Here is a 27,792-nt window from a genome sequence, read left to right as displayed (position 1 = left end):
TGTTGGAGTATCTTAGAATGAGTATATAAGTATACTCATAGTGATAAAGGGGTATATCAAATTCATTTATGTGATATATCATAGTAGGGAGTATGGTAGAACTAATGAATATCATAGTACATAGGAATTCTAAAAATATGTGGCCTGGTATTTCTACATCAGATGTACCCGTTTGAGAGGTACATGGAAATTCTCAAGAAGTATATACGGAATTGATCTTGTCCGGAGGGCAGCATTATCCAAGGTTACACAACTGAAGAGGTAGTCGAGTTATGTATCGATTACATGGAGCAGCTCAAACCAATTGGTGTGCCCATGTCTCGCTATGAGGAGAGACTGGATGGCAAAGGGACCATAGGTAGGAAACCAATCATTGCTAACTTTGTCGCGTTATCTAAAGCCCATTTCACGGTCTTGCAACACATGACTGAAATAGCCCTGCATATTGAAGTGCATAAGGACATGCTACGCAGAGAGAATCCAGGCCGTACAGAGGCTTGGATCATAAAACAGCACAACCGCAGCTTCAACAACTGTTTGGCAATGCGATTCAGTAATAATAATTCAACAGAGGAAAATATTGGCTAGTTGGCAAGATGGCCAAGTCACATAATCATGATATTTGAAACATACGACATAGATGGTACACTTTTTATACCAGAGCACGGAATAGTAGGAGCATGGTACAGAACAACGGTGTGCGCATAGATGCCTTCAAGGACAAACGTCGTGGGGTCTATGCGTACTATGGGTACATAGAAGAGATTTGGAAACTTGACTATGTACATTTCAAGATCCCCCTCTTTCGGTGCTGTTGGGTCGCACTCTCAAGTGTTAAGGTAGACAAGTACAGAATGATTATTGTCGACCTCAAATGTGCCGCATACAAAGATGAACCATTTGGACTCGCCAAGCAAGTTGTCCAGGTCTTTTATATGCAAGACCCAGCAAATCCAAAGCTTAACGTAGTCCTTTAGGGAAAAAGAAGGATTGTAAAAGTTGAGAATATCGTGGACGAAGAAGAGTACAATCAATATGATGAGTACACTCTTGGAGATGGCATTGTCATTAATGAAGAAAAACTTTCGACCAGTGCTGCTTGCTATCTGCGCGTCGATCATCAAGAAGGGCTTATTGTTAATGTTGTATGATGTTATTCGATTATTATGTACCTATATATTACAGTGTAATATGTAACAATGAATTAGTTATGTTTACTTAAAAATTTCATCTCATTAATTTGGAGTTCATATGAATTAGTTATGATGAGTACTATTGAGATGGTGGCAATGTGATTTGTGTTGGCCGGCTATTCTTTTGTGATGGTGATCCGGCCGGTGCTTCTTGCGCCACGTCCATGGTGGTGGCTGGCTATTGTGATTTGTGGTGGTGTTGTGCTGTTGGTTTGTATTAAGGCCGGCTGTTCTTGTGATGGTGATCCAGTCGATGCTCGATGATGAAATATATTTGAAGAGAATGGGCATGTTTCTAAGTACACTAGTGTAGACCTATAATTTTGCCGATTCTGTGATATTCTCAGCTTGCACCTGGTGATAGCTCGGTGTATTTTTCTTGATGTTTGGTACATAGGTGCTTGAGAGCTAAATCAGGTTCTAGTTGCTAGGTGAAATCTCAGAAACACTGCTATTTCTATGATGTATTTACTAGAAAAATTAGGGAGCATAACTCTCAAAGTTCAGAGGCCAATGGTTGATCATTTTCTGAGAGCACTCATATTCATTTCCCCCTAATTGGTATATCTCAGTAGGATCACCATCATTGGCGATGTGATTTGTGTTGGCTGGCTGTTCTTTTGTGATGGTGATCCGGCCAGTGTTTCTTGCGCCGCGTCTGTGGTGGTGGCCGGCTGTTGTGATTTGTGGTATTGCTGTGCACTTGGTTTGTATTCAGGCTGGCTATTCTTGTGATGGTGATCCAGCCAGTGCTATGCTATTGGTTTGTATTCAGGCCAAATGGTTATGCTCTTTGATGAATGTTGCTGTTTATAAGTCTTGCATAGATGAGTTCAATTGGGCATGTATTACAACAGTTTGCTCGATGATGAAATACATTTGATGAGAATGGGCATGTTTCTGAGTACACTAGCGTAGACCTGTAATTTTGCTGGTTCTGTGATATTCTCAGCTTGCACCTGGAGATAGTTCGATGTGTTTTGGCTCTATGATGAGATGCTTGCACTTGGAGATAGCTTGGTTAACTATTAGATGCTTGGTACATAGGTGCTTGAGAGCTAAATCAAGTTCTAGTTGCTAGGTGAAATCTCAAAAACACTGTTATTTCTATGATGTATTTACTAGAACAATTAGGGAGCAGAACTCTCAAAGTTTTGGGGCCAATTGTTGATCATTTTCTGAGAGCACTCATATTCATTTCCCCCTAATTGGTATATGGTACTGATATGTGTATTGATCTGTGTTATTCTAGTTTCTTACCTTTCTGGGGCCAATTGTTGATCATTTTCTTTCCTTCCTTGTGTTCCAAGGACATGTGTATTGATCTGTGTTATTCTAGTTTGACAAGCTGGTCATGCATCTCAATTTTGTTTTACCTTATACCGTTCATCGATTGTTCTTTATTCATGGTAACTGAACTATGAGCTATTGCTTGTGTTATGCATGTATGACTGCTCTAGTTTCTTACCTTCCTGGGGCCAACTGTTTTCCGCCGAAGGGCAAATCTTCTTCTGCACCACATGAGCAACGATAAGTGTCCAGCAAAATTGGCCAATAGTCTGTCAAAACGGCATCTCCCGGAAAGCGCAGAGCCAACAAACAGAAGGACGAGAGCAAGGAGGTAGAAGAAGAACATCTGTCAAACACTTACTTGCCAGGCGAGCCATTGGGTTGGGCAAGTATGATTATGCACGATCTATACCTTAAGAGGTTCCATCAGGAGAAACATCTTTCTCCTTGTTTCAGCGCCAAGTACCAACAGCAGCATTTCTTGCAACCAGCTGGACGATTCATCGTGACCTTCGATGATTTATTCCTCCTCTACCGTCTTGACAAGCTGGACGTCGGTCTATTGGGATGATGGATATTGTAAGTGTTACTAATTGTAGTCTATGCTTAATGAACCGCCTAACTCATTGATATGTTCATTCATCTACATTACTCTTATGTGTAGACTTATGATTCAAGAAGCTAGGAGAGAGAATCTGAGAATTGTATTTCTCAACCCATAGGTCGTATGTGGGTCAACAATCACTTGGTCTCCGGGGGGAGGTCGAGAAATACGTTGCGGAGTCCATGGTCGCCCTCTGTGGATAGAAGGACCTAATTCTTCTACCGTACAACTACCAAGACCATTGGATGCTAGTTTGTATCTTTATACACAATCAACACTTCATATACCTCGACTCGATGTACTACGACAAAGAGAGGTATTCAGATCTGACAGACTTGTTGACAAGGGCGTTTGCGAAGTATGTTTCGATGGGCGGGATTGTACGAAAAGATAAACCCTCGGCAAGCCACCAACATAAGTTTCCAGTAATAATTCCTCTGTCGCATATCAAGTTACCGTTATAATATGCATTCCATATAACTAAATGTACCAAATTTCTGTAGTGTCACAGGCAGCCGCAGTGCACCAATCTTTGTGGGTTCTATGTTGCCCAGTATATGATACAAATTGTTTGCTCTAGTCCACCAGTATATCTGTCGGTTAGTGTAATTATAGTATATTAAAATGTATTTTTTATCGTTGTGTCTAACTATTTTAAGTTTCTTCTACAGACATATAAATTTTCTACAAATAATTTTTTGAATGACGCTCTCATGTATATTCAAAAAAGGCTTGTCAGTTCATACTTGGGGAGATCATAAAGGAGACCGGCAAATTTCATGATCCCGAAAATTTTATTAGGCAAGGTTTGTATTGAAAATAAAGCAAATGAACTCAATACTTTCTTTTAATTCACTGTGCTATAGCTAATTTGTTGGTTTATATATTGTCAGGCATGGGGTTCATGGAAGAATGAAGAATGAAGAGTGAAGAATGCTACACAAATATCGTGAGGCTATGTAATATTGACTTTGTGACTTTTTAATGTAGCGAGGCTTTGTAAATATGTGACTTTGTGATATATATGGATTACATTTAGTAATATATTGATTTTTTATTATATTTTGTAATGTTGTTGAGCCTTTGTAATACTGCTGTGTTTTTGTTATTAATGTCAGTTACATTTGGTAATATATAGATTTTGTACTGTATATACGAAAGTACAGACGGTTTTAGGAATACAACCATCTGTACAAATATTTTTTACAACGGCCTCTATTATATAGTACAGACGGCTCAAAATTTTAACCGTCTGCACTGTTGCTATATCACAGACGGCTCGAAACATAAGTACAGACGGCTCTGCTTTGGAGCCATTTGTACTATTACTATATCACAGACGGCTCGTAGTCAAAAGATTTGTACAGACGGTTCAAAACCTGTCTGTACAAATCAGATTTGTACAGACGGTTCAAGATGGTTCGAAAAACCGTCCTGCACAAGGTTTTCAAACCGTTTGTAATAATAATTTATGTAGTAGTATATTCCGGAAGTACAGACTAGTTTTCCTTTGGGAGGCGTAGGTAATCATGTTGATCGAATTACACATGAAACAATTAGCTGGGTTACCGATCGAATATGCTATCGAATGAGCATCCCGGAAAATATATATATGTGTGTATTTGTATATATATAGACACTGCTTAACCTTTCGGAGGCGTAGGTAATAATGTTGATCGAATTACACATGAAACAATTAGCTGGGTTACCGATCGAATATGCTATCGAATGAGCATCCCGGAAAATATATATATGTGTGTGTATTTGTATATATAGACACACACTGCTTAACCTTTCGGAGGCGTAGGTAATCATGTTGATCGAATTACACATGAAACAATTAGCTGGGTTATCGATCGAATATGCTATCGAATGAGCATCCCGGAATTTTCTACGCCCACTTGTACGGTGTCACACCAACGGCGGGGGCGGGTGTTAAGGTCAGCAGCACGTCGATGGAGTGCGACCCGCGCAACTTGCATTGTCCTCTAGCGTCTCGTACGTACGTAACTGGAGTGATATCGATCAGCCCTATGCATCATGCTCCCATCCATGTTATTACCAACACGAACCAGCATGCATGTATGTGCTACATGCACGTACCAGAGTGATTGGGAACGCACGAGTTCTTCATGGATTCAGCGGCCGGGCCGGGATCGGAGCAACAGAAAGTCCTATGTAAAATAACGTAAGATATCATTCTAGCTAGGAATTCGTAAGCATGGTCTTAACGTACGTGAACTTGTGAGCTTGTAAGGACACGACTTGGCAGTCATCCTAGATGCATTGAGCCAATGAGAAGGAAAAAATTAAAACACGTGATCGGAATTGGTCCTGAATTTGCAGCTGCATGTTACTACTAGCTGTCGCGTGTTGTGCGTGGCTGGTGGTCGAGGTGGGCCAACACCGCCATTGGATGAAAGATTCTGCATCTAAACTAGGTAGATTCGTCTGGGAATCTTATCGTAGCTAGCTCTGATTCAAAGATCTCCTACTCGTCTCGAATTGGCACTCTGGTGCATAAAGATCAGAACAGAAAATTCAATTCCGGACGATTACCTATTCAAGTACGACCTCGGGACCTCGTGTCGCTCGCGTCGAGCGACTCGGGGGTGATAACAGCTCAGCGCCCAAACCACTACCGTCTCACCCTTCATCGGCCACCGCCAGCAGCCACACCAAGCGATGTACTCTACGTCCGGTGCTCCCGCATCCCTCCCTCTCCTCTCTCTCTTCTTTTCTTGCAAGTTTGAGTCTCGTGGCTGCCGATCTTGCCAGACGCCTGCTGGCCAGATTCGGCTGCCATAGGCCTGGATCTCGTCCTTCCCAGCGGTCCCGTCAGCCTTCGAGGCCAGATCTGGCATTGCGTGGCCGCCTTCGATGCCGGCATGGCCAAATGGCGCTCGCCACTTCGACCACAGCTACGTGGCCTCGGTGCTGCTCTTGGCTGCGGTTTGTGTTGCCGACCGTCGGCCTTGCGTGTCGTGGGCGGTGCCAATTCGGGGGCGGCCTGTTATGCACAGCCAGCCGATTTCACGGCCTGGATCCCGTGACCCCGCGCGTGGTGCCACGGATCCACGTGGCCCGCGCGCTCTGACGTGTGGCGGCCCTATTCCGCGTGATCCGGCGCTTCCCAGGTTGGCGGCGACCGTATGCCTCCGGTGGCACGGGGTTTTGCGGCGCAGCTAGCGGCCCAACGGCGAGGTGATACGGCGGAAAGTGTGCCGCTGTCGGTTTTCCTCGGATCTGTCCGTTGGCGCTGTGCTCATCTCCCTGAGCCTTGTCAGCGTGCTTCGTCTTCAGCAGCGTTGACGCAGTGGCCGCTTGTGCGTTGAGTTGAGGATAATGCCCCGCTGCTCTTGAGTTTTTTTTTTGCCTTGCTGCCAAGCTGAGGGATTGTCTCTTCTCGTCCTCACGTTCTATCGTTGATGGTTGAGATCCTAACCTTGCGTGCTCGCCGTGATTGATCTCAACCACGGACGGCTTGCGGTTCATGATGATCCGTTTCATTCTCTAGGTCATCTTCGGACCTAAGACGATAGTGTGCCTTTGGTTGGGGTCTGATTTTGCTCTCTCTGATGGCAATAAGGGTTTGAGAATATCAGACGAAAGCTCAGTTTGACGTCCTACTGATGCTAGCACCGGGACACCTTTGGGCGCGCATCTTCCATTCTTGAAGGTGATGCTATGATATTCCCTACTGATCTCGAAAGGATCTTCAGGTGAAAACTCATTTCAGATATTTTGGATCAGAAATGCTTGCCTACAGAAGTCCGGAGCGATCAAACACTTGAACCCGAAAATATTATCAGTTTAAGTTAATTCTTGTGTCCTCGCATCTCCAATATTTCAGACATTCAAGTAATTTGTTGCTATAGTTATTTTCGTTTGTTGCATCCGGGAATATGTTGCGCACAGATCTGGACTAAAAAATTATCCATTTGAGTTAATTCATATATTTTCGCATCTCTAATGTTTTAAATATTCAAATTTAATGTTTCAGACATTATGAAAATTTGTTAGCATAGTTATTTTCATATTTTGCATCTCGGAATCTCTTACGTACAGATCTGGACGTGAAAAAATTATCTATTTAAGTTAATTCCTATATTTTCGCATCTCAAATGTTTCAGATGTTCAAATTTAATATTTTAGACGTTATGAAAATTTGTTTATATAGTTATATTTTTATGTTATATCCAATTTTACACCACATAGGTTTTGCATGAAAATATTGCATGAAACAAGCTGTAATGTTGCGGTGAGACTTTTTCTTCTAGATCGGATGCATACGGTATACTATTTTTGATGTATGTCTTTTGATGTTACAAATAGTTATTTTTGATATTGCAGATATTATTTTTAACATTGCAACGAACGGTTGGACCATCTGATCATCGGATGTCCGGACGATAGCTCTGCCCATTTTGGATTGGTCGTTGACGGCGGTGTTTTTGATGTTTCGGATTCGGCGGTTGCAACGCGGAGACGAAACATGCACGTCAAAAGGTGAAAAGAAAAATAGAGCGAAACGCTTGTGTTCCATGGGGTTGCACAGGTCCCGCGATGTAAGGTCAGGCCATGCATGTTGTCTCGATCGGACAGCACAAACTTTCAGCGCTGATATGTCCGAACTCTGAATTTGCAAGGCTGCACCGATTAACCATTAGTGACGGGCCCATCATTTTAAAAATAAATGCACATAGTGAAAAAAAATATTTGATAACAATGACAAGATATAAAATACAAATGGTTCATAACAATAACAACACCTCAACTAATATAAAAGAACCATAAAAAAAATTGAAATTACAATACAACGTTACCGTTCTTTATCTTTTGGAATCAATAGTCTTTCTCTTATTTCTAAGTTTTGTACAATTTACATAGTATTCATTTTCCAAATTAAAACAAGCATTCAGGATACTAAGCAGTAAGCAATCTGACTATCATGTCACGGAACTAATGCTCACCGTAGTCGCGCAACCCTGCCCCGCCGTGGTTGCGCCATTGTGCCCCGCCCTGCCTTGGTCCGCGGTCCCTCCTTGTCACAGTCACGCCATCACCCGCTGCCCTGCCATGGAGTGCAGCTTCCACTCCACTCAACATGTGTGCGTGCCTCCAGGTCTCTAGAAGTTCAGGTTTGCACTTTAGGTCACCAGGAGCTACTTGCATAGACATTGGGTTGGACTACTAGGAACTTTGCATATTTGGGCGTTGGGTTGACTAGCCTGTGAATTTTAGAAAATGCATTGACAAGAAAAGAGTAGCTGAAGTCTCGACTCTTGCGCCTACACACCAGTGAGCTCTCAAGAATCAGAGTGTTAATTTATGCAGTAAAGTCAAAGTAGCAAAGTATTCTACAGATTGCTAACTACCAACTCAACAGCTGAAAACTATCAACAACATTGGTATGCCATGCCAATCTATTATAGTCATTTAAAAAAAAAACATTGCTTCTTTCTCCTCTTGTAGGATGACTTACAGTAGGAGAAAAAAAGGTAAATTAGAAAAATGTGGTCCTTTCTCTCCAATCTACACACCTCATTCTCGTGACCTTTGCACCCCACTGTTGTTGTCACCACGCCCTCTCTTGCCACCACTGCTCCCGCTCTGGCTATTGGAAATAGTTTTGTAAGTGGTGGTGTTCTCTTTTGAGATAGGTATATAGTTTGTGTAGGCTTAACTCTTTCTTTTTAATATAATGGATAAATCTTTTGCTCGTTCGTTCAAATAGGGATTACCTCTTGATATTCTAAGTAATTTACCATGTCCCCCGCAAAGAGTTTTTTCATACACCGACTAAGCTCATTTTTCATAAAAATGAATTATTATCCACGAACCAACTGCGCTGATTTCTTCTAAATGAATAAGTTCCAAAGAAAGCCCTACATCTAAGACCTCTGGTTTCGCCAGCTGGTTTTGGCCTTCGTTTCTACCACGGCTATCAGACTTCCCACCCTTTGCTTCCCTCTCTCCGCTGTTCTGCTCCCACGTCAGTGACATCCCCTATAAATAACCCCGCCTCCCCTCTCCCTCCCAGTTCAAACGCACAACGCACAATCGCAGCCGAGTCCCCACCGCCTCGGAATCAAAGCCGCCGCCGCTTCCGCCTAGTGAGCCGTGCGATGGGGAGGGGGCTGGGTTCGAAGCGGAGGGTGGCGGAGGAGGACGAGGAACCCGAGGAGGAGTACGAGGTGGACGTGGTGCGCGACCATATCGCCTCGTCCCGTGGCAGCCGCCTCGCGCTCCTCGGCTCCGACCTCCGCCTCGGCCGCTTCCTCCCGCGCCGCCGCCACAGGCGCCCGCTCGCCGGGGACGCGGCCGACGGATACTTCCACGACCTCGTCATCCACCCTGACAACAAGTACGTAACCCCCCGCACGCCCCCTTTCCCCATTTTTGCTGTCTCGTTTGTTCTAGAAGCTTGATCTCGCTTGATCGGTCGGCTGCTTCTCGAAGCTGCATGGCGTCGTGGGGACGCGACGCGCTTCATCAGTCAGCTGCCTCGGACGGGATGGCCCGCGCGAATTGCTATAACTGACTAATTAGTTGAACGCTGCCAGCGAGCTCTGCCAGTGCGGATTTCGCTTGAACCTTTTTCTACTTTTAATGTTTTGTTTCAATCCTCTTCATAGCGTTCATGCCGTGGATTGATATGCAGCTCGATGCTTAACAGAGTGTGCATAACAAATTGACAACGCATAGCCGCAAATTGCTGGCTGGTTGATCAGCTCGCCAGCTTGCTTGGGTGACCAGGCAGACGACATGTATCTTGGCCTGGTTCACGGGGTTGGCTCTGACGACACCGCACTTTTGATTTACGATGACTCCGGTAGCTGTTGTTGCACGGAATTTTTCTTTTAGTTTTTGCGAGCAGAGTCGCTGGATCAATGGAGGGTACTGATCGAGGAATATATAGGATGGGTTGATCAGTTCTAGCATGACAACTTGAGCCTCTACTACGTTTGCAGAAAAATAAAATCATAGCATGACAACATGAGCCTCTACTCAGTTTGCAGAAAAAAAAAATCCTTCAGTTTTCTCTCAGGAAGCTGAACAGAAATTAATTTTTGCTCTCCTTCCCCTGAACAGAAAAAAAAATGCTCAAATACTCCGGATGTTGCTTTTGCTACAAATCATCCTTTTCATTCTCAGTTCTTTTTGTCTTGAGGCAGCATCAAAACTTTTTTATTTATCCAACCTTACATTCTTCTTTATTTATCATGGCGTAAAAGAGCTGAACATTGAGGTACACATAATCTTTTTTGTTAATATTTGAAGACAACGATAGGAACATCAACCACTCCTAAAAAACTATTTTTAAGAAGCGAGTGGGAATATATTTTTAGAGAAATTTAGCCTATTTTCTTTTGGTCAAATGCCAGTGAAAATAGACAATTTCTATAAGCACAAAATAGTCCATCTGTAAAAATCTATTATCAAAGATAGATCATTTAAGGAACCATCTGTATGCGGTTACTTAAACGGACTGCATGTGATAATTATTCATTGAATCAATAGTTTATGCACAAAAAATGAAAAAAAAAATTGGTCCCCGAATCGATATTTTTTACCCAAAAAAGTGATTTTTTAGCTCGACTAGCACCCCACGGTTGTTACCGTAAATCACAAGTTACACGATTTTTCACGCGAAATATGCACGCAATTCTTAGCACTCGAACTCGAAACATCTAAACTCACGTGAACCTTGCTTACCATCTCACAACATAACTACTAGTGATACTAATACCATATACATTCTTTTTATATATATCTTCTATTCGAAATTTTAAATAATTATTTTGGCATCTAAATGACTTCAAATGAAAAAAGTTTTCAAATACAAAGTTATAAACCTCATCGAAGGTTACAATTTTCATATAGAGTTTATCACCATACGACTTTGTCTGAAAAAAATATAAATTTTTAAGATAAACTATCATCCATTACTAAAGATAGTTCACCTAGAAAACTATCTCTGAAAATAATATTATATTATCAAAGACGGTTCATATAAAAAATCATCTCTAAAAATAATATTTTATATAGATGGTTTTTTATATGAGCTGTATGTGTTAATCATCTCATTTCTAGATATAGTTTACATAAGGAACCACTTCTGAAAATGACTTTTACATAAGTGGTTCATATGAATCGCTAGTGACAATTATCTTATTATTAGAGGTGATTCACATAAAAAATCGTATGTGAAAATAACCTTTATACAAGTGGCTTATTATGTTACCCATCTCTGAAAATCTCTCAACCGGTTTATCATATAAGCCACCTATAAAAAACATTCTAAATATCTTTAAAAAATAGTTCTTATAGTCGTGAACACTATATCAAGCTATGTACATCTACGTGATTGCGTAGCTGTTTGTTACCACTCAAAAATCAACCAATACAATATACAGTAGAACGCTCATGCTGCGTGAGGTGCTTATCACAATACGATATTCTAAGTAATTTAAAAATAGTTTTTATAGTCGTGAACACTATATCAAGCTATCTACATCTACGTGATTTCGTAGTTGTTTGTTACCCCTCAAAAATCAACCAATACAATATACAGTAGAACGCTCAAGCTGCGTGAAGTGCTTATCGCAATACGACAACTGAGCTATAACTTACGTATACTATCACCCTTGACCTCGAATGTCAACCAGGTGTACGGCCACGGGAGGCTCCCATTATCCCGTCTGCACTCCGGCCGAATTCGATTTGGGGCTGTTTGGTTAGTGCCAATGGAAGCCAGATTAAATTTTGGTCATGCTTTAAAAATTTAGTCTTCGTTTGATTTAAGGTTAAAATTTGATCGTATCTTGAAAAAATTTGACGGGTCAAAATTTTTCTATCACGTTTTTAAATAAATCTTGAGTGACTAAATCGTTCGTTAAAATTTTTAGTCGATCAAATTTTAGCTTTTTCTCAAAATAAAAGTTATTTTAACAGTCAAAATTTGACACTATCTTAATTTAATTTTTGACCAAATTTTATCTTGGCCTGTAAAAACAAAAACCAAACAGCCCTGTTGATTTGGACGGATGGTTTGAACGGGGCTAAAGAATTGGTCAGGATGGCGGGAGCAGTTTTGGACTGTTAGTTTTAATCCTCGGGTGAAGGATCATCAGGGAATATACTGTACGTCTTGAGCAATTTTTAAGTAGATGAGTTAGTGACAGCATGCATATCTTACGTAACTAGTAGATCAACTATTATTGCTATGTGCTCAACTAAATTGAGGTGTATATATTATTCAGTATTGGCACTATTGTACTCTACTGCATGTCAAATGTTTTTTTAATCTTTTTTCCCTTTTTTGCGACGATGTCAAATGGTTTTGACAATAACACTTCATTTTTTTGCGAATAGATAACACTTCATTAACATCAACATGTATTTTTTCTGCTGAGCTATCTGTTAGGCGCGAGATTTTTCTGCAGATCTTGTACATGAAGTGCTCTGCAGCATTCCTAGCGTCCCGTCAAAATTCATATCATTTCAAGTGGTCCTTTCCAAACCAGAGTAGTTTTTTGCCGGCATCGTCAGATCGGTGCACAAGAGGAACCACTCACGGCGATGCATGTGTATGAACGAACTCACCTGAAACAAATTGATTATCTATAACCATGCTGTGTGCTGCAATGCTTAACCGAGGGCTACATCAAATTTGCCCGACCTACTCTTTTGACCTAGCAAGCAAATGCAGTGTGTGGTTCTAGACTGGATTTTCTTTTTTGCCGGTAAATAAAATTTACCGGCATATCACCGGTATACATGATTTATTGGATATGCTAGACAACATTCAAATAAAGTTTTAAAAAATTAAAATAAAATATTGATAAATATAGTAATTTTTTTCTACCGAGTACACCAGCAGACTAGTACACCAGATATATAAGATATACAAATTGTTTCTCCTGTTCTAGATGCTGTGTCTCTCAGTTCCAACCTTCCTAATAAGCAATAAAATTGTGTGGCTGTAGTAAACTAAAGTTGATTTTTTTCATTTCAATAGTTGTTCTTGACCATTTTGGAAGCTTACAGCCTTCTATGTCATTTTAACCATATCGCATAACAAATATTTTAACTATGTTGAGGGTGCTACTTCTGGTTTCTTTTGGATGGTATTGTTGCAGGTGGTATCGGTTATGGACCCAGTTCATATTGTGTTGGGCGGTGTACAGTTCCTTCTTCACGCCCATGGAGTTCGGTTTCTTCAGAGGGCTCCCAAGGAACCTGTTCTTCCTGGACATAGCTGGACAGATCGCATTCCTTATCGACATTGTTGTGAAGTTTTTCGTCGCTTACCATGACCCCGACACGTACAAAATCGTCTACGATCCCAGTGCTATTGCCCTCCGGTAATATTTTGTCAGCTCCCACTTGAATGGTACAAATAGGATTGTTGGAACCTGTGCTGCAATATCACCTTAATATTTGCATGGTATCCTTTGAGAAAAATAATAATCGTACACATGAGTTGATTTTAAACTAATATGTTGGATCTGTCAATGATATGAAATAGCTGAAATGGATTTTTTTTCAAACTGACGCACGAGTTCTGCCTGATTTTAACATAGAAGAAGAGAGTTTGCACAATTTATGAGGGAAATTGGGCCCGAGAACCATACAACAACAAGGTTAATTAGAGAAAAAACCGTAAAAAAACCCAATGATAGGATAACGGAGGTGACAACAAAGCACCACACAACACAACCGAAACCCAAAGAAAAACTAGTATGCCTTAGGTCATCATTGCTAAACTCACCTAGAGAGGCAGCAGCTTCAACTTCTTTTGGTGAACCTCAATCACTGTCTCGTCCTTATCGAAGCAACAAACTCAACATATCCAGTGTAGTCTCGTCATCAAACTAGCTAAATAAGGCTTGCTGAGCTCAGTGCCACCACCAAGCTATCCACGCGGAAGGACATCCAAGGCAATGCCTCTAGGGAGGACGCGACATCGAGGATGCCACCGTCGCCCATCCGGAATCCCGAATATGAGTTTTCAACCAAAAAGTCTAGGGAGAGGGGAGGCATCACGACGGTGCCTCCATGGAGGTTAGCAACTCCCAAAAGCATCACCGTCGTCAGCACCGTAGCAAGTCGGGCTAGGCTTTCTCCTATAGCTCCTAATCCCCACCCTCCTCGCAAAACAAACCCCGCCGCCAACACCACACAAAAGTGCCACCCACGCGGCCACCACCAGCCGCTGAGCTCCCCACGGGCATGATATGGGGGAAGAAGACAGATCGAAAAAGGGATGTAGCACAACGGAAAACAGTAGGCCGAGTTGAGCAATGTCACGAGGCTAGAAGTGACGGCAACATAACATGACAAAAGACACGAGGGCCGCTAGCGTCCATCAGCCACTGCACTACGGTGTGGCACTTGGTGACAACAGCCACTGCACGCCTAGGCCACCCCTACCCGCGCACAAGCCCTACACGACCAGGCCGGTGTGCCTAGACCGCCGCACCCTCCTATGCCACATGTGCCACCGCATGTGCCCAAGGCGCCCGTGCCGACACAAGCCTAGACCGCCGCACCTCCCGCACACTAGCCAACGATGCCCCAGCACTCCCATGGTAGTCACCACGCAGATCCAATCGAAACCCATGTGGAAACGTACGGCCACCTCAATCGCCTCCAGAGGCGACAAAAGCCACAATTTTTGCCCCGCCGCCACCATCTTTGCGACCGCGCAAACTTCCGGCGGCTTGCTTAGGCAGTGGCGAGATGGGAGGGAAGAGGGAGAGGGGATGGTGGCGCGAGGATGGAGGGGCCGCCTGAGCCACTCCTAGGAACGACACAAAGGCTTCTCTTTTAGAGAGAAATGTTGGCATGGAATCTCTTTTGCAATAGTCAATTAAAAAATTGCAAATCTAATACCTATCAATGCAAGGATATGAGATGCACTTTTACTTCATTAAATGCGAATACTGTTATTAGTGACTGGAGTTGGTCATTAGTGACGGATGACAAGTTAACCCGTCACTAATGATTGGTATAGGACGACTCGTCACTAATGAGTGGATCATTAGAGAGGGGTCAAATTGTACTCATCATTAATGACTGGTCTAGGAAGATCCATCACTGATAACCTTCTCATTAGTGACAGGTCACAACTTGACATGTCACTAATGACTGGTCTAGGACGATCTGTTACTGATGATCTTATCATTAGTGACGGATCACAACTTAACCCGTCACTAATGACTGACCTAGAACGACTCGTCACTGATGACTTAGTCATTAGTGACAGGTCAAATTGTGACCCATCACTATTATCATCAATAACGGATCATATTATGGCTCATCACTAATAACTACTCATTAGTGACAGGTCTATATCTGGTCCTGATCAGAATGGATATTAGTGACACGTCTTTATTAGACTTATCACTAATAGGACATTAGTGACACGTGTTGAGCAGCTATCACTAATGTGATGTCTCCTTTACCAGTTTCTTACGTAGTAATCATCAATTTCTATTGTCATATATTTGTGAAAAGCAGCAACACTATAATATAACAGACTATTTCTCCAGACAAATCTCCTCATTTAAATTTCATATTGCCGTCTAAATATTCATAAAGACATGATAAAAGTTAGAGCAGTTTAGCTGCACATATTATAAGATGCCACTTATTTTTGACTCGACGGAGTATGTTCTTTAGTAGCTCAAATGTGTCGTTTAACCACTGGTTCCTTGCTCTCTCGATACAGTTATTGCAAATCAAGCTTCATTTTTGATCTTCTTGGTTGCTTCCCATGGGATGCTATCTACAAGGTTACTCTTCTTCTAAAGAAAACTTTGAACTGGTTTTTTGTGGATTGGTGTTTATGCTGTGGTTAACTTTTCACTTCGCGTATCATGGATTCTGTAACAGGCTTGCGGAAGTAAAGAAGAAGTAAGATACCTGATGTGGATTCGCTTGACACGGGTTACTAAGGTGACGGAGTTCTTCTGGCAATTGGAGAAGGACATACGTGTGAACTACCTTTTCACAAGGATAGTGAAGCTCATAGTGGTTGAACTCTACTGTACACACACAGCAGCCTGTATCTTCTATTACCTGGCTACAACGCTTCCTGAATCAATGGAAGGATACACATGGATAGGGAGTTTACAGTTGGGGGACTACAGCTATGCGAATTTCAGGGAGATCGATCTTGCCAAGCGCTATATAACATCATTATACTTCGCAATCGTCACCATGGCAACTGTTGGTAGGTTTTTGATCTCTTAATTCTTCAACAGATAACTTTCACCGCTCTGAATCATTCTTCTGAAATACTTAGCTGAAATGTTCTTTTCCCTCTGCAGGTTACGGTGACATTCATGCTGTAAATGTCAGAGAAATGATATTCATCATGATTTATGTTTCGTTTGATATGATTCTTGGCGCTTACCTTATTGGTAACATGACTGCGCTAATTGTGAAAGGCTCGAGAACAGAGCGGTTTAGGGACAAGATGAAAGAAGTGATCAGGTATATGAACAGAAATAAACTTGGAAAGGAAATAAGAGAACAGATCAAAGGACACTTGAGGTTACAGTACGAGAGCAGCTACACTGAAGCTTCCGTCCTTCAGGACGTCCCAATTTCTATTCGCGCAAAGGTGATGAGCCATAGTTTGCTTATCCTTCCATCCTTCTGTGGAGTAGTTCTGGATACTTTCTTACCACTGTCAGCTTACCACTGGATACTAATACTATCAGCTTATGTTACATGGCGCATCAACTGTGCTGTTGCGAATCGCGAGTGATGATACATTGAATTGAATTTGCAGATTTCTCAAACACTATATAAGCCATATATCGAAAGCATTCCTCTGTTGGAAGGATGTTCAGCAGAGTTCATTCAACAGATTGTAAGTATCGATCCGTTTCTTTTGACCGAATTATGTATGTTGACCCATTGTGTACTTTCTTTAACATTTGTTCCTGTGCTCCATAGGTGATCAGGCTGCAAGAGGAGTTCTTCTTACCAGGCGAAATTATTTTGGAGCAAGGAAGCGCAGTCGACCAATTATATTTTGTCTGCCACGGTGCACTGGTGAGTTCAAAGCTTCACTGCAGTTTTCATGACCATCTTTATGCTTGACTGATGATATGTTCCTGTGCTGTGCAGGAAGGTGTTGGTATTGGTGAAGACGGCCAAGAGGAGACTCTCCTGATGCTGGAGCCAGAGAGCTCCTTCGGCGAAATCGCGATCCTCTGCAACATCCCGCAGCCCTACACGGTCCGCGTCTGCGAGCTCTGCCGGCTCCTGCGGCTCGATAAGCGGTCCTTCACCAACATCCTGGAGATCTACTTCGTCGACGGGAGGAAGATCCTGAGCAACCTCTCCGAGGTACGCAGCTGAAACAGCTCTTGTTGCCGTCGAAATTCTGCAGTTCATGGCCACTGGCCAGTGGATGATGTCTCCTGACGAGTTGGCGTGTGTGTGACTGGGTCTGGGAGCAGAGCAATGAGTACGGCGGGCGGATCAATCAGCTGGAGTCGGACATCACGTTCCACATCGGGAAGCAGGAGGCGGAGCTCACTCTGCGGGTCAACAGCGCCGCCTTCTACGGCGACCTGCACCAGCTGAAAAGCCTCATCCGGGCGGGGGCCGACCCCAAGAACACCGACTACGACGGCCGGTCTCCTCTGGTACGAGAAAAATGCCTATCTGATCAGCAGTTACCTAAGATCAGCTTTGCTCGGAACGAGATTGTGACGTGATCTGCGTCTTCCTCGCAGCATCTCGCGGCATCCAGAGGTTACGAGGACGTCGTGCAGTTCCTCATCAACGAAGGCGTCGACATCAATCTCACCGGTATGCTCGCCCAATCCAATGCCATTGCCATGTCCAGTTTCTTGCATAGTAATGCTGTTCATCTTCACAATTGTTTTGTTTATTTTTGCGCCTAAATCAGATCAGTTTGGGGACACGCCGTTGCTGGAGGCGGTGAAGCAGGGGCATGAACGGGTGGCGTCGCTGCTGTTCGGCAAGGGGGCCAAGCTGAGCCTGAAGAACGCCGGCAGCCACCTGTGCACGGCGGTCGCCAAGGGGGACTCGGACTTCGTCCGGCGAGCGCTGGCCTACGGCGCGGACCCCAACTGCAAAGACTACGACCACCGCACCCCCCTCCACATCGCCGCCGCCGGGGGCCTCTACCTCATCGCCAAGATGCTCGTCGATGCCGGCGCCAGCGTGTTCGCCACGGACAGGTGCAAGCTTGATCTTTTACGTTTGCCATGATCCATTGCCAAGTTTTTTTTGTGGCTTGGAACGCGTGCTTGACGTTGCTACCATGTTGCGTGCAGATGGGGCACCACTCCGCTTGACGAAGGGCGCATGTGCGGCGGCCGGACGCTGGCGTCGTTGCTGGAGCAGGCGCGGGCCGACGAGCTCTCCAAGTTTCCCGATCGCGGCGAGGAAGTCGGAGGCAAACTTCAGAGGCTCTGCAAGAATTACGTGCAAATTAACCTCACGTTTAATTCTGACGGGAATGCACCAACCCTTTGTTGTGCGCAGACAAGATGCACCCGCGGCGGTGCTCGGTGTTCCCGTACCACCCGTGGCGGGACGACGGCGAGGAGCGCCGAAAGGAGGGAGTGGTGCAGTGGATCCCGCACACCATCGAGGGCCTCGTGGCGTCGGCGCAGGAGAAGCTCAACGTGCCGGGCCCGGTCTCGCGGCTGCGGCTTCTCTGCGAGGACGGGGCGAGGGTGCTCGACGTAGACATGGTCAATGACGGCCAGAAGCTGTACCTGGTCGGAGGCGACGACGACGATCAGAAGGATGGCGAGTAGAAGAAGGGCGCGATGCTTTTCGTGGCTCGGGGCTGTTTGGTTCTTGCTTGCTTTCAAGAAGCCTAAGTTAAAATTTGACTACGCTTACTAAATTTAGTTTTGTTTAAGATTAAATTTTAGTCGCATCTGAAAATTTTGATCGATCAAATTTTTTCTATAGTAAAGCTAGACAAGATTTTAGCGTTCAAAATAGCCATTTCGATTTTTGACGTATCAAAATTTTAGTTTTATCTCAAACCAAATACTATCTAGCATGATCCAATTTTAATATGACTCCAATTTTAATATGGTGAAATTTTGGCTTGGCTTTCTAAGGGAAGAACCAAACAACTCCAAATCTTTTCTTACGAGCATCCCAGCATTGCTTGCTAGTTGTATCGCTGCATATATATGTGCAGTAAAGAGAAAGAATTAAGGCAGTTGTACAGATTGGGTTGATTGGCGATGTAAGAGCATGAACAATGCGTGGTATTTTGTCACACCTAGTTTTATAAAGATATAAAATCAGATATAAATTACATATATGTTAGGATCATGTTTTATACATATAGCGATTTTATCAGTGTATCACACACGGTACCATTATTATAACGTTTAACTTAAATAAATAAAAAAGATCTCAATGTCTTAACCAAAGCACACTAGCAAAATCCAGCGAATCTCTCATCTTTCACAGGCAATCGACCGGGGTCCACCAGGCTAGAAGTCTTCATCTTCGTCCGTGAAATAGTCTGGTTCTCCTTCATTGTCTGAGCAGCGATTTGAAGTACATTTGTAGGAAAATAGCAAGTGTAAGTAAATATCGTACTCCGCAAGTGTGAAAAATAAATAACATGCAAGTTTGAACAAAGGAACATGCTATTACAAGTACAATTTGCATAAATACCAACTATACTAATGCAAGAGTTATAAAAGCATTCTATTTTACTAGGTGATTCATCATTAAAGTTTCACTTCTAGAAACATCTACACATGTTTTCCAACCACCTGAAATCCATATTAGGTTCCCAAACCAACCAACTTGATACCCATAGTAGGTAACAAGAAACATCCACTATTACCCATCACAACCAACCATCAAATGCTACCCATCACAGATAACAACCCACCAATCAAACCAACTAAACCACCCAAAACCAAACCAATTAATCATATGAAGGGATCATGCCACTCTTAATCATGAGCACGATTGATATATTAGTTTTACACTCTATAGAGTTTGTCCAACTTTACTCACGAGTCGTGATTTCCATATTATCATGTTTGCAAGACACTTAATACACTTCCATGGTGTGCCACCCGAAGATCACTACAAGACCGTTACAAAAGCATCTTTCCAACAAGAATAAGCCTACTAAGGTTTCACCACTGTAAAAAATAGAGTCACAGCACCAGTATTCTCATCTCATAGTTGCATAGACCATTAGTCACGTTTAACCAACAACCTAACCATACCCTTGTGCAATGCTAAGCATAAGCTACCCAACATAATCACTACTGACAACTAAGGCAACAAGGGATATATGGAATAGGGTACTATATATAAATGGGATATAGATTTAACAGCATGCATGTTTAAACTAAAAAAAACATTTGAAAAACTGGGATCAAAATGTTTAAAGATACTTGTCTCTTCCAACTTGCTGCTCAGACTCTTCAAAGACATGGTCCTGAAGATTCTCGAACTGCTCCTCGTCTGCTCTTGATACACACCGAAAAACACACCACAAAACTATCTAAGAACAGTATACCAAACAATATCTAACATCTATGAAAAGGTACTAAACGATAGTGCACTCTTCTACGAATGTGAGAGCGCGAAAAACATCTAAATTAGAGCTAGAACGAGAAAATTACGCTAAAAACCAGTTTAGGGTTAAAATATGAAAAAAAATGACATATTTTGAATAAAACAGAAAGGGAAGGGGCCTTTTGTTAAAATAGAGGGACTTTTTTATAAATATAAAAAAGTTTAGGGACTAAACTGTAAAAAGATATGAGCTTTTAGGTAAATAAAGAAAAGTTAGGGGTTTAAGTGCAAAATTGCCACTACTCCTAAATTAAAACAAATAGGTAAATGACTGGGTAAAAACCCAGCTGACATGGCTTGACACGTCAGCAAAAAGGCTGAGGTGGCGATGACCCTGACTGGGTTTAAGAAGGGGCACGTGGTAACACATGATTGTATGGCAATGGGGTATGAACCGATCTAATCTCAACCATCCATCTTGGATCTAATGGCCAAGGAAATGGGGCGGTGCTCTAGAACCAGTCAATAGTGGAGGGGCTTTAGCACGACGGCGAAAGGGGATCGCGTGGCAGTGGACTCGCTGGGGAGGGGTGAAGACCTCGTCGTCGAGCATGAGGAATGATGGCGAGCGACAGAATACAAAGCCAGGGGTATGGTGAACTCGTTTGAAGGCTTATTTCAGGTGTCGTGGCATGGGAAGGAGGTCGGCGAGGGTAGAGGCAGTGGCAACATACGAGTTCTTATCAGGGAAGACGCTCTGGTGGCCAGAATACGAAAACGAGCGCACGTGAGTGCTCAGGGGATGTCGACGAAGCTCATAGGTGGGTTGGCGATGGCAAAGCGTGGCAAATTTCGACCGGCAATGAGCGCGACTGAGCGGCAATGGCGATGGCGGCAGCGGCTAGGGTTTGGGAGGCTTGGTCTGGGAAACAGTCGAGGGGGAGGGGTGAACTTATATAGAGGGGAAAAACGCGTAGGGAGTTTGGATTCAGCGTGTTTTGTTGGGATACAGCTTGAAGAGGTGGGGAAGGTCGTGGCCGGCTTAGACTCGAGACAAGTGGCGCGAGGAGGAAGGCGAAGGCGGGTTTTCAGCTGGGCACCAACAGAGAAGGGCAGAACGGCTGGAATGGGCCTGGCCTTTAGCTGGCCCAGGCCGAGAGACGGCGAAGAAGAGTGAGGAAAGATGGTCTCGGCCCAAAAAGAAAAGGAGGACGGGTCGTAAGGAAAAATAAAGAAAAAGAGAAAAGAAAGGAGATTCTGTCCGAGGGAAAAAAGAATTTTTTTTATGAAAGCATTTTCAAACTTTTTCAAAATTCAAACTACGCGTCCCGGAGTTTTCAAAATTTTATTTTTCACACAATAAAACTTTAATGCTTCTATTCCAGCATAAATGCAATATTAAAAAATATAGCCTAAATTAATTATTTAATTTAAAAAATAAATTTACACCTAGGGTTTTGAGACAACGATTAACACTTAAACTAAAGAAAAGAACATTTTTTTTACTATTTGAAAATTTTGAAATTAAGGTGTTACATATTTATTACTAGGTGTTTAAGAAACGAGAATGCAAGCACCTACATAAAAATTATAATTTTTAGTACAAATAAAGACTATACGTGTTTAAACATATTTAACTATCTTGTTAACACTAATATAGGTAGTGATGCTTAAATACACACTCCGTCTAAATATCCGTGCCAGTGCAATTGAGAAAAAAGAACTCTGTTTTTTTTAAAGACCTCCTCTAAATAACCTACTGTACATGCTTAATGCGTATAAGATACAAATGGAAATCAAAGAATATTTCTACAGGATTTGAATCTCAGAAGCGGATCCAATGGCAGGCACGGGTTGGGCTATCGCCACCAACAAACAATGAGAAAAAGTTTGTGCTAGTTATAGTAGATATTGTTATGAAACCTAGAGTTTTATAACAAAATTTAGGTTATCTTGATTTTTAAAGATTTAGGTTTGTTGGAATAGGTCTCTACCTTTGAAGATTGATTCTATCTCTTAGGGGTTTGAATAATATACATATACGGGCAGCATCTCTCATTATAAAACTAGATGAATAAAGAATAAATAACTTTTCCTCTATATTGTGTCTTCTTTGCAATTGTTCTCTTGAGAGATTGCTGGACTACACCCGATAGCAGCGATTTATCAATACGTTATCAGTATAAAGCTCTGCTAGAGACCAAGCTAGCGAAACAGATCTACACTGCATCGACACTGTCGTCAAACGGGCAGGTCATGGCCTAACCTATATACCATACACGTTATAAATTTACCATAACATAAACAAGTTACGGTATGTATATAATGAATAAACATATCATTTTAGGGAAAAATTTGTTTGCTTGATCGCGAAATAGATCGAGCTGTATCTAGTCATCGAGACGAAACCCTGAGAGTCCGCTGCCACCATCGCTGCGCACGCTGTTGTCGCCCGTGGAGGAGGAAGGACCAGCGGCCGGAAGGCTTGCCTCTGCACCGTGAAAATCCAAGCACCGAACTGTTACTGCCTCGATCTGCACCGAACTGCTACTGGCCATGTGAAAATTCAAGCACCGAACTGCTACTGCCTTCTCTCCATCGGGCAGGGAGCCCTGCAGGCCGATAGCCAAGTGCATGGCATCTTCCAAGAAGAAAGGTGACAAGAGGAGGGTCCTGCAAAGGTCCATGGGTTGCTGACCCTGCCGGTGTTGGGTAAACCTCTCGTGTCTCTATTGATCTGCTTTATCTTCGCATTTTCCGGGGTCAGTTGAGCACGTTGTGCACTTCTGCAGGCCGTGTGCGTCTGTAGGGGCTGAGGTGCGCCCAGTTTGCACCGAGTCTGCGTAGTGTAGTCTCCCACTCGCCAGGAGTTCGTGGCGGAAGTGGCGTTTGTTTTTTCACTTGGTTTGTTAGAATTTCTAGCTGTAAATAAGAGAGGAGAAAACTCGAAAAGCTGCAGTTTGATCGCAGCACAAACTGCTGTCCAGAGATCATCCTTGCTCTTGTGTGATTGTGTGAAATTCAGAGCATTTCGAAGGGATTTGCTGTCATTTGGTACCAGAGCCTGTTGCCGGATCCTGCGCCATAGTGTCGTCCGCTACTCTGCACGACGGACACTCCAGGACGCCACCATGGCGTGGTCATCGCCTGTCTCCTTCCCCACCTCCACACCGCTCGCGCCACTGGGACTCCAAACGGCGTGAAATCGTCGTACAACGAACCGTGCGGGAAGTCATAGGCGCGATGAACTACCCCATGCTCACGCGAACAAACTATGGTGAGTGATCTTTGATGCTGAAGGTCATGCTTCAAGCCCGTGGACTCTAGGAGGCGGTGGAGCATGGCGGCGTAGACATCCAAGAAGACCGGACGGCTCTTGAAGCCATCCTCCATGCGGTGCCCATTGACATGATCTTCGCCCTCACGGTGAAGCTGAGCGCGAAGGAGGCATGGGACGCCATCCGGTCGATACGAGTCGGCGGTGATAGTGTGAGGAAGGCAAAGGTGCATCATTTGGCAAGGAGTTCGAGGGGATCAGCTTCCACGACGGAGAGTCCATCGATGACTTCACCATGCGGCTGTCCGAGCTCGTTAGCAACCTCGGCACGCATGGAGATTATAATCGACAAGCCAAGAGTGGTGGAGAAGTTTCTACGCGTCGTCCCACCACGGTTCGCACAGATCCCCCTCTCCATTGAGACTCTACTCGACATCGCCATGCTGACGCTCGAAGAAGTAACCGGACGGTTGAAGGCGGCGGAAGATTGCTTCGATCAACCCGTGGAGGCGACCAGTGGTGGAAAGCTCCTCCTGACCGAGGAGGAGTGGACCGCCCGTATGAAGGAGAAGCAACGCGGTGAGGGCTTCTCCACCGGTGGCAAGCCAAACGGTGTCAAGCGTCGTCCACGACCTCGCCACAAAGATAACGGCGGTGGACACGTTGGCAAAGGTGAGTCCTCACGCGACAAATGATGCAACTATGGAAAGGCAAGGCACTGGGCACAGGACTACCGACAGCCCAAGTGCACATGCGAGGCACATCTTGTGCAGGACGATGATGAGCCTGCGCTCCTCATGGCTCAAGTTTGCACGCTCACGGACTCGACTCAAGGTACGGGCGCTGGTGTTGTTCTTGATGAGCCGCGTGCACATGTGAATCTCGGAACAGAGGAGGAGGAGGCAGGTGAGTCGAAGCCGAAGCACGGTTGGTACCTTGATACCGGGGCGACAAACAACATGACCGGGTGGAAGGCGTTCTTCAGCGAGCTTGACACCAGCATCGTGGGCACGGTGAAGTTTGGTCACAACTCAGTTGTCGCCATCTGCGACCGTGGGACGGTCCTGTTCGCCTGCCGCAATGGCGAGCACTGAGCATTGAGCGGAGTCTACTACATTCCGTGCGTCCGCAACGACATCATTAGCGTTGGACATCTGGGATCGCAAGCGGAAGCTGCTGGCAAAGGTAGAGCGTGGTCCTAACCGCTTGTACATGCTGCAACTTACCGTGGCGCAGCCCGTCTACCTTGCCGTGCACCGTGTCGAGGACGCTTGGCACTGGCATGCTCATTACGGGCACCTCCACTTTGACACGCTCCAGAAGCTTGGGGCACAGGAAATGGTACGTGGGCTACCACCGATTGACCACGTTGATCAGGTCTGCGACAGTTGCCTTACCAGCAAGTAGCGGTGCAGACCCTTCCCAGCGAAGGTGAAGTTTCGGGCCGAGGAGCGGCTGGAACTTGTCCATGGAGATCTTTGCGGTCCGATTATGTCGGCGACACACGGCGATCGGCGCTTCTTCTTCCTGTTGGTCGATGACAAGTTGTGGTTTATGTGGCTATCTCTTATGGCGTCCAAAGACCAAGCAGCTACCGCCATCAAGAGGTTTCAAGCCCACGTCGAGGTGGAGATGGGATGCAAGCTCCGCGCGCTCAGGACTAATCGAGGAGGGGAGTTTACCTCGATTGAGTTCAGCGACTACTACACTAATGCTGGCGTTGAGCAACAACTGACAGCGCCGTACTCGCCACAACAAAACCGCGTGGTCAAACGGCGAAACCAGACTGTGGTGGGGATGGCCCGCAGTCTCCTCAAGGCAAGGCATATGCCCGGCGAGTTCTAGGGTGAAGCAGTGGCAACGACAGTCTTCCTGCTGAACCGTGCTCCGACGCGCGCACTCGACGGCATAATGTCATTCGAGGCATGGCACGGGTGTAAGACAAATGTCCACTTCCTGTGGACTTTTGGCTGCGTCGGTCACATCAAGGTGACCAAGCCAGGCCTGAAGAAACTCGAGGACAGGTGCACACCAATGGTGTTCATCGTATACGAAGTGGGGAGCAAGGCATACCGCCTCTATGATCTTGTCACTAGGCGCATCCATGTGAGCTGTGACGTCGTCTTCGATGAAGAATGGAGCTGGCATTGGGAGTTGGTCATTGGTGGCGATGGGGAGCGTTCCACTGACTTCACTATTGAGTACTTGGTGTCATAGGTGTGGGGACCGGCATCCGGAGTAGGGAGTGCTCCAGTGGTAGGTGCTAAAGGGCCTGAAGCTGAGGAGCCAATCACGTGCACGCCGCACACCACCCCTGGTCCTAGCACTAATGCCAAGGTTGTCTCGCCACCGTCGAATGATGATGACAACCTGGACGCCCACAACATTGACATGCCTATTCGGTACCGAGCCATTGACAGCCTGCTAGGTGTAGCAGAGGCGGCCAGCCATGCTATGCTTGAACTTGACGACGAGCTCCATCTGCTGTCCGCCGAAGAGCCCGCTTCCTTCGCTGAAGTGGAGCATGAACACGTGTGGTAGGAGGCCATGCGAGAGGAAATGCGAGCTATCGAGGAGAACGGCACCTGGCGGTTGATGGAGTTGCTGCGTGGACACCGCCCAATTGGGCTCAAATGGGTCTACAAGCTAAAGAAGGACACCACCGGCAACATCGTGCGTCACAAGGCGCGTCTCGTTGCGAAGGGATACGTCCAGTGCACCGGCATTGACATCAATGAAGTGTTTGCACCGGTCGCCCGCCTTGAGTCCGTGCGGCTCTTGATCGCAATTGCGGCGCATCACGGCTGGGGCATCCACCACCTCGACGTCAGGTCTGCATTTCTCATGGAGTGCTCAAAGAGGAAGTGTATGTTACTCAGCCACCTGGCTTCGTCGTCAAGGGAAAGGAGCACCTGGTGTACCGGCTGGAGAAGGCATTGTATGGGCTCTGGCAAGCACCACGCGCATGGAACACAAGGCTGGACCAGAGCTTGCTGGCGCTGGGCTTCAGGCGCTATGAGACAGAACACGCTGTGTACACGAGAGGCGCTAGCGCATCATGAATCCTCGTCGGCGTGTACATAGACGATCTGATTGTCATCGGCGGGAAGCAGGCGGAGATGGACAAGTTCAAGGCAGAGATGAAGACGGAGTTCAAGATGAGTGATCTCGGTCTACTGTCTTTCTACCTTGGGATTGAGGTAAATCAAGGCACGGACAGAATCACGCTCTGTCAGGCGTATGTAGAGAAGATTGTGGCCGGCGTCGGTTTACAGGGCTGTAACCCCTGTGCAACACCGATGGAGCCGCTGTTCATATTAAGCAAGGTGAGCTCAGTGCCAACCACTGATACAATGGCATACAGGAGAATGGTAGGAAGCCTTCGCTACCTCGTCCACACCCACCCCGACATTGCCTACACCGTCGGCTACGTGAGTCGGTTCATGGAGGCACAAACAACGGAGCACCTTGTAGTGGTGAAGAAGATCCTACGCTACCTCATCGGGACACTCAACTACGGCTGCCACTACGCAAAGGGAGGAGGAGACTGCCTTGTCGGCTACAGTGATAGTTTTTACATGGCGGGAGATGTGGACACTCACAAGAGCACCACCGGGGTCATCTTCTTCCTCAGTTCAACCCCGATTAGTTAGCAATCGCAGAAACAAAGGGTGGTGGCACTCTCGTCTTGTGAGGCAGAGTATATTGCCGCCACCACCACTACCTACCAAGGCCTTTGGTTGGCCAGACTGCTGGCCGAGCTACAACATGAGGAGGCAAAGGTCGTCGAGCTTCGGATAGACAACAAGGAAGCAATTGCGCTCAACAAGATCCCAGTGTTTCATGAGCGCAGCAAGCAT

General features: G+C 44.9%; 1 protein-coding gene across 1 annotated transcript; it reads left to right on the top strand.

Moving 5' to 3' along the window:
* The first annotated feature begins 9,148 nt into the window (after positions 1-9,148).
* LOC133926606 (potassium channel KOR1-like) lies at positions 9,149-19,116 on the top strand. Its single transcript, XM_062372621.1, has 13 exons — positions 9,149-9,454; positions 13,233-13,457; positions 15,827-15,890; positions 15,991-16,330; positions 16,428-16,723; positions 16,895-16,975; positions 17,062-17,160; positions 17,236-17,457; positions 17,571-17,759; positions 17,850-17,925; positions 18,026-18,320; positions 18,417-18,538; positions 18,628-19,116. Exons 1-13 carry the CDS (start codon positions 9,216-9,218, stop codon positions 18,903-18,905), a joined length of 2,526 nt encoding a protein of 841 aa, XP_062228605.1. The 5' UTR covers positions 9,149-9,215; the 3' UTR covers positions 18,906-19,116.
* The last annotated feature ends 8,676 nt before the right edge of the window (positions 19,117-27,792 follow it).

Source organism: Phragmites australis, chromosome 8, assembly GCF_958298935.1.
Source record: "Phragmites australis chromosome 8, lpPhrAust1.1, whole genome shotgun sequence".
In the NCBI taxonomy this organism is placed as follows: Eukaryota; Viridiplantae; Streptophyta; class Magnoliopsida; order Poales; family Poaceae; genus Phragmites; species Phragmites australis.
This window is presented reverse-complemented; position numbering and strand designations above follow the sequence as displayed.

What these genes read in the sequence shown, in the direction of transcription:
- LOC133926606 (XM_062372621.1), top strand. Translation starts at nt 9,216, where the DNA reads ATGGGGAGGGGGCTGGGTTCGAAGCGGAGGGTGGCGGAGGAGGACGAG. An exon ending in GTCATCCACCCTGACAACAA is followed by an intron (nt 9,455 to 13,232) that starts GTACGTAACCCC and finishes GTATTGTTGCAG; the next exon opens with GTGGTATCGGTTATGGACCC. An exon ending in CAGAGTTCATTCAACAGATT is followed by an intron (nt 16,976 to 17,061) that starts GTAAGTATCGAT and finishes TGTGCTCCATAG; the next exon opens with GTGATCAGGCTGCAAGAGGA.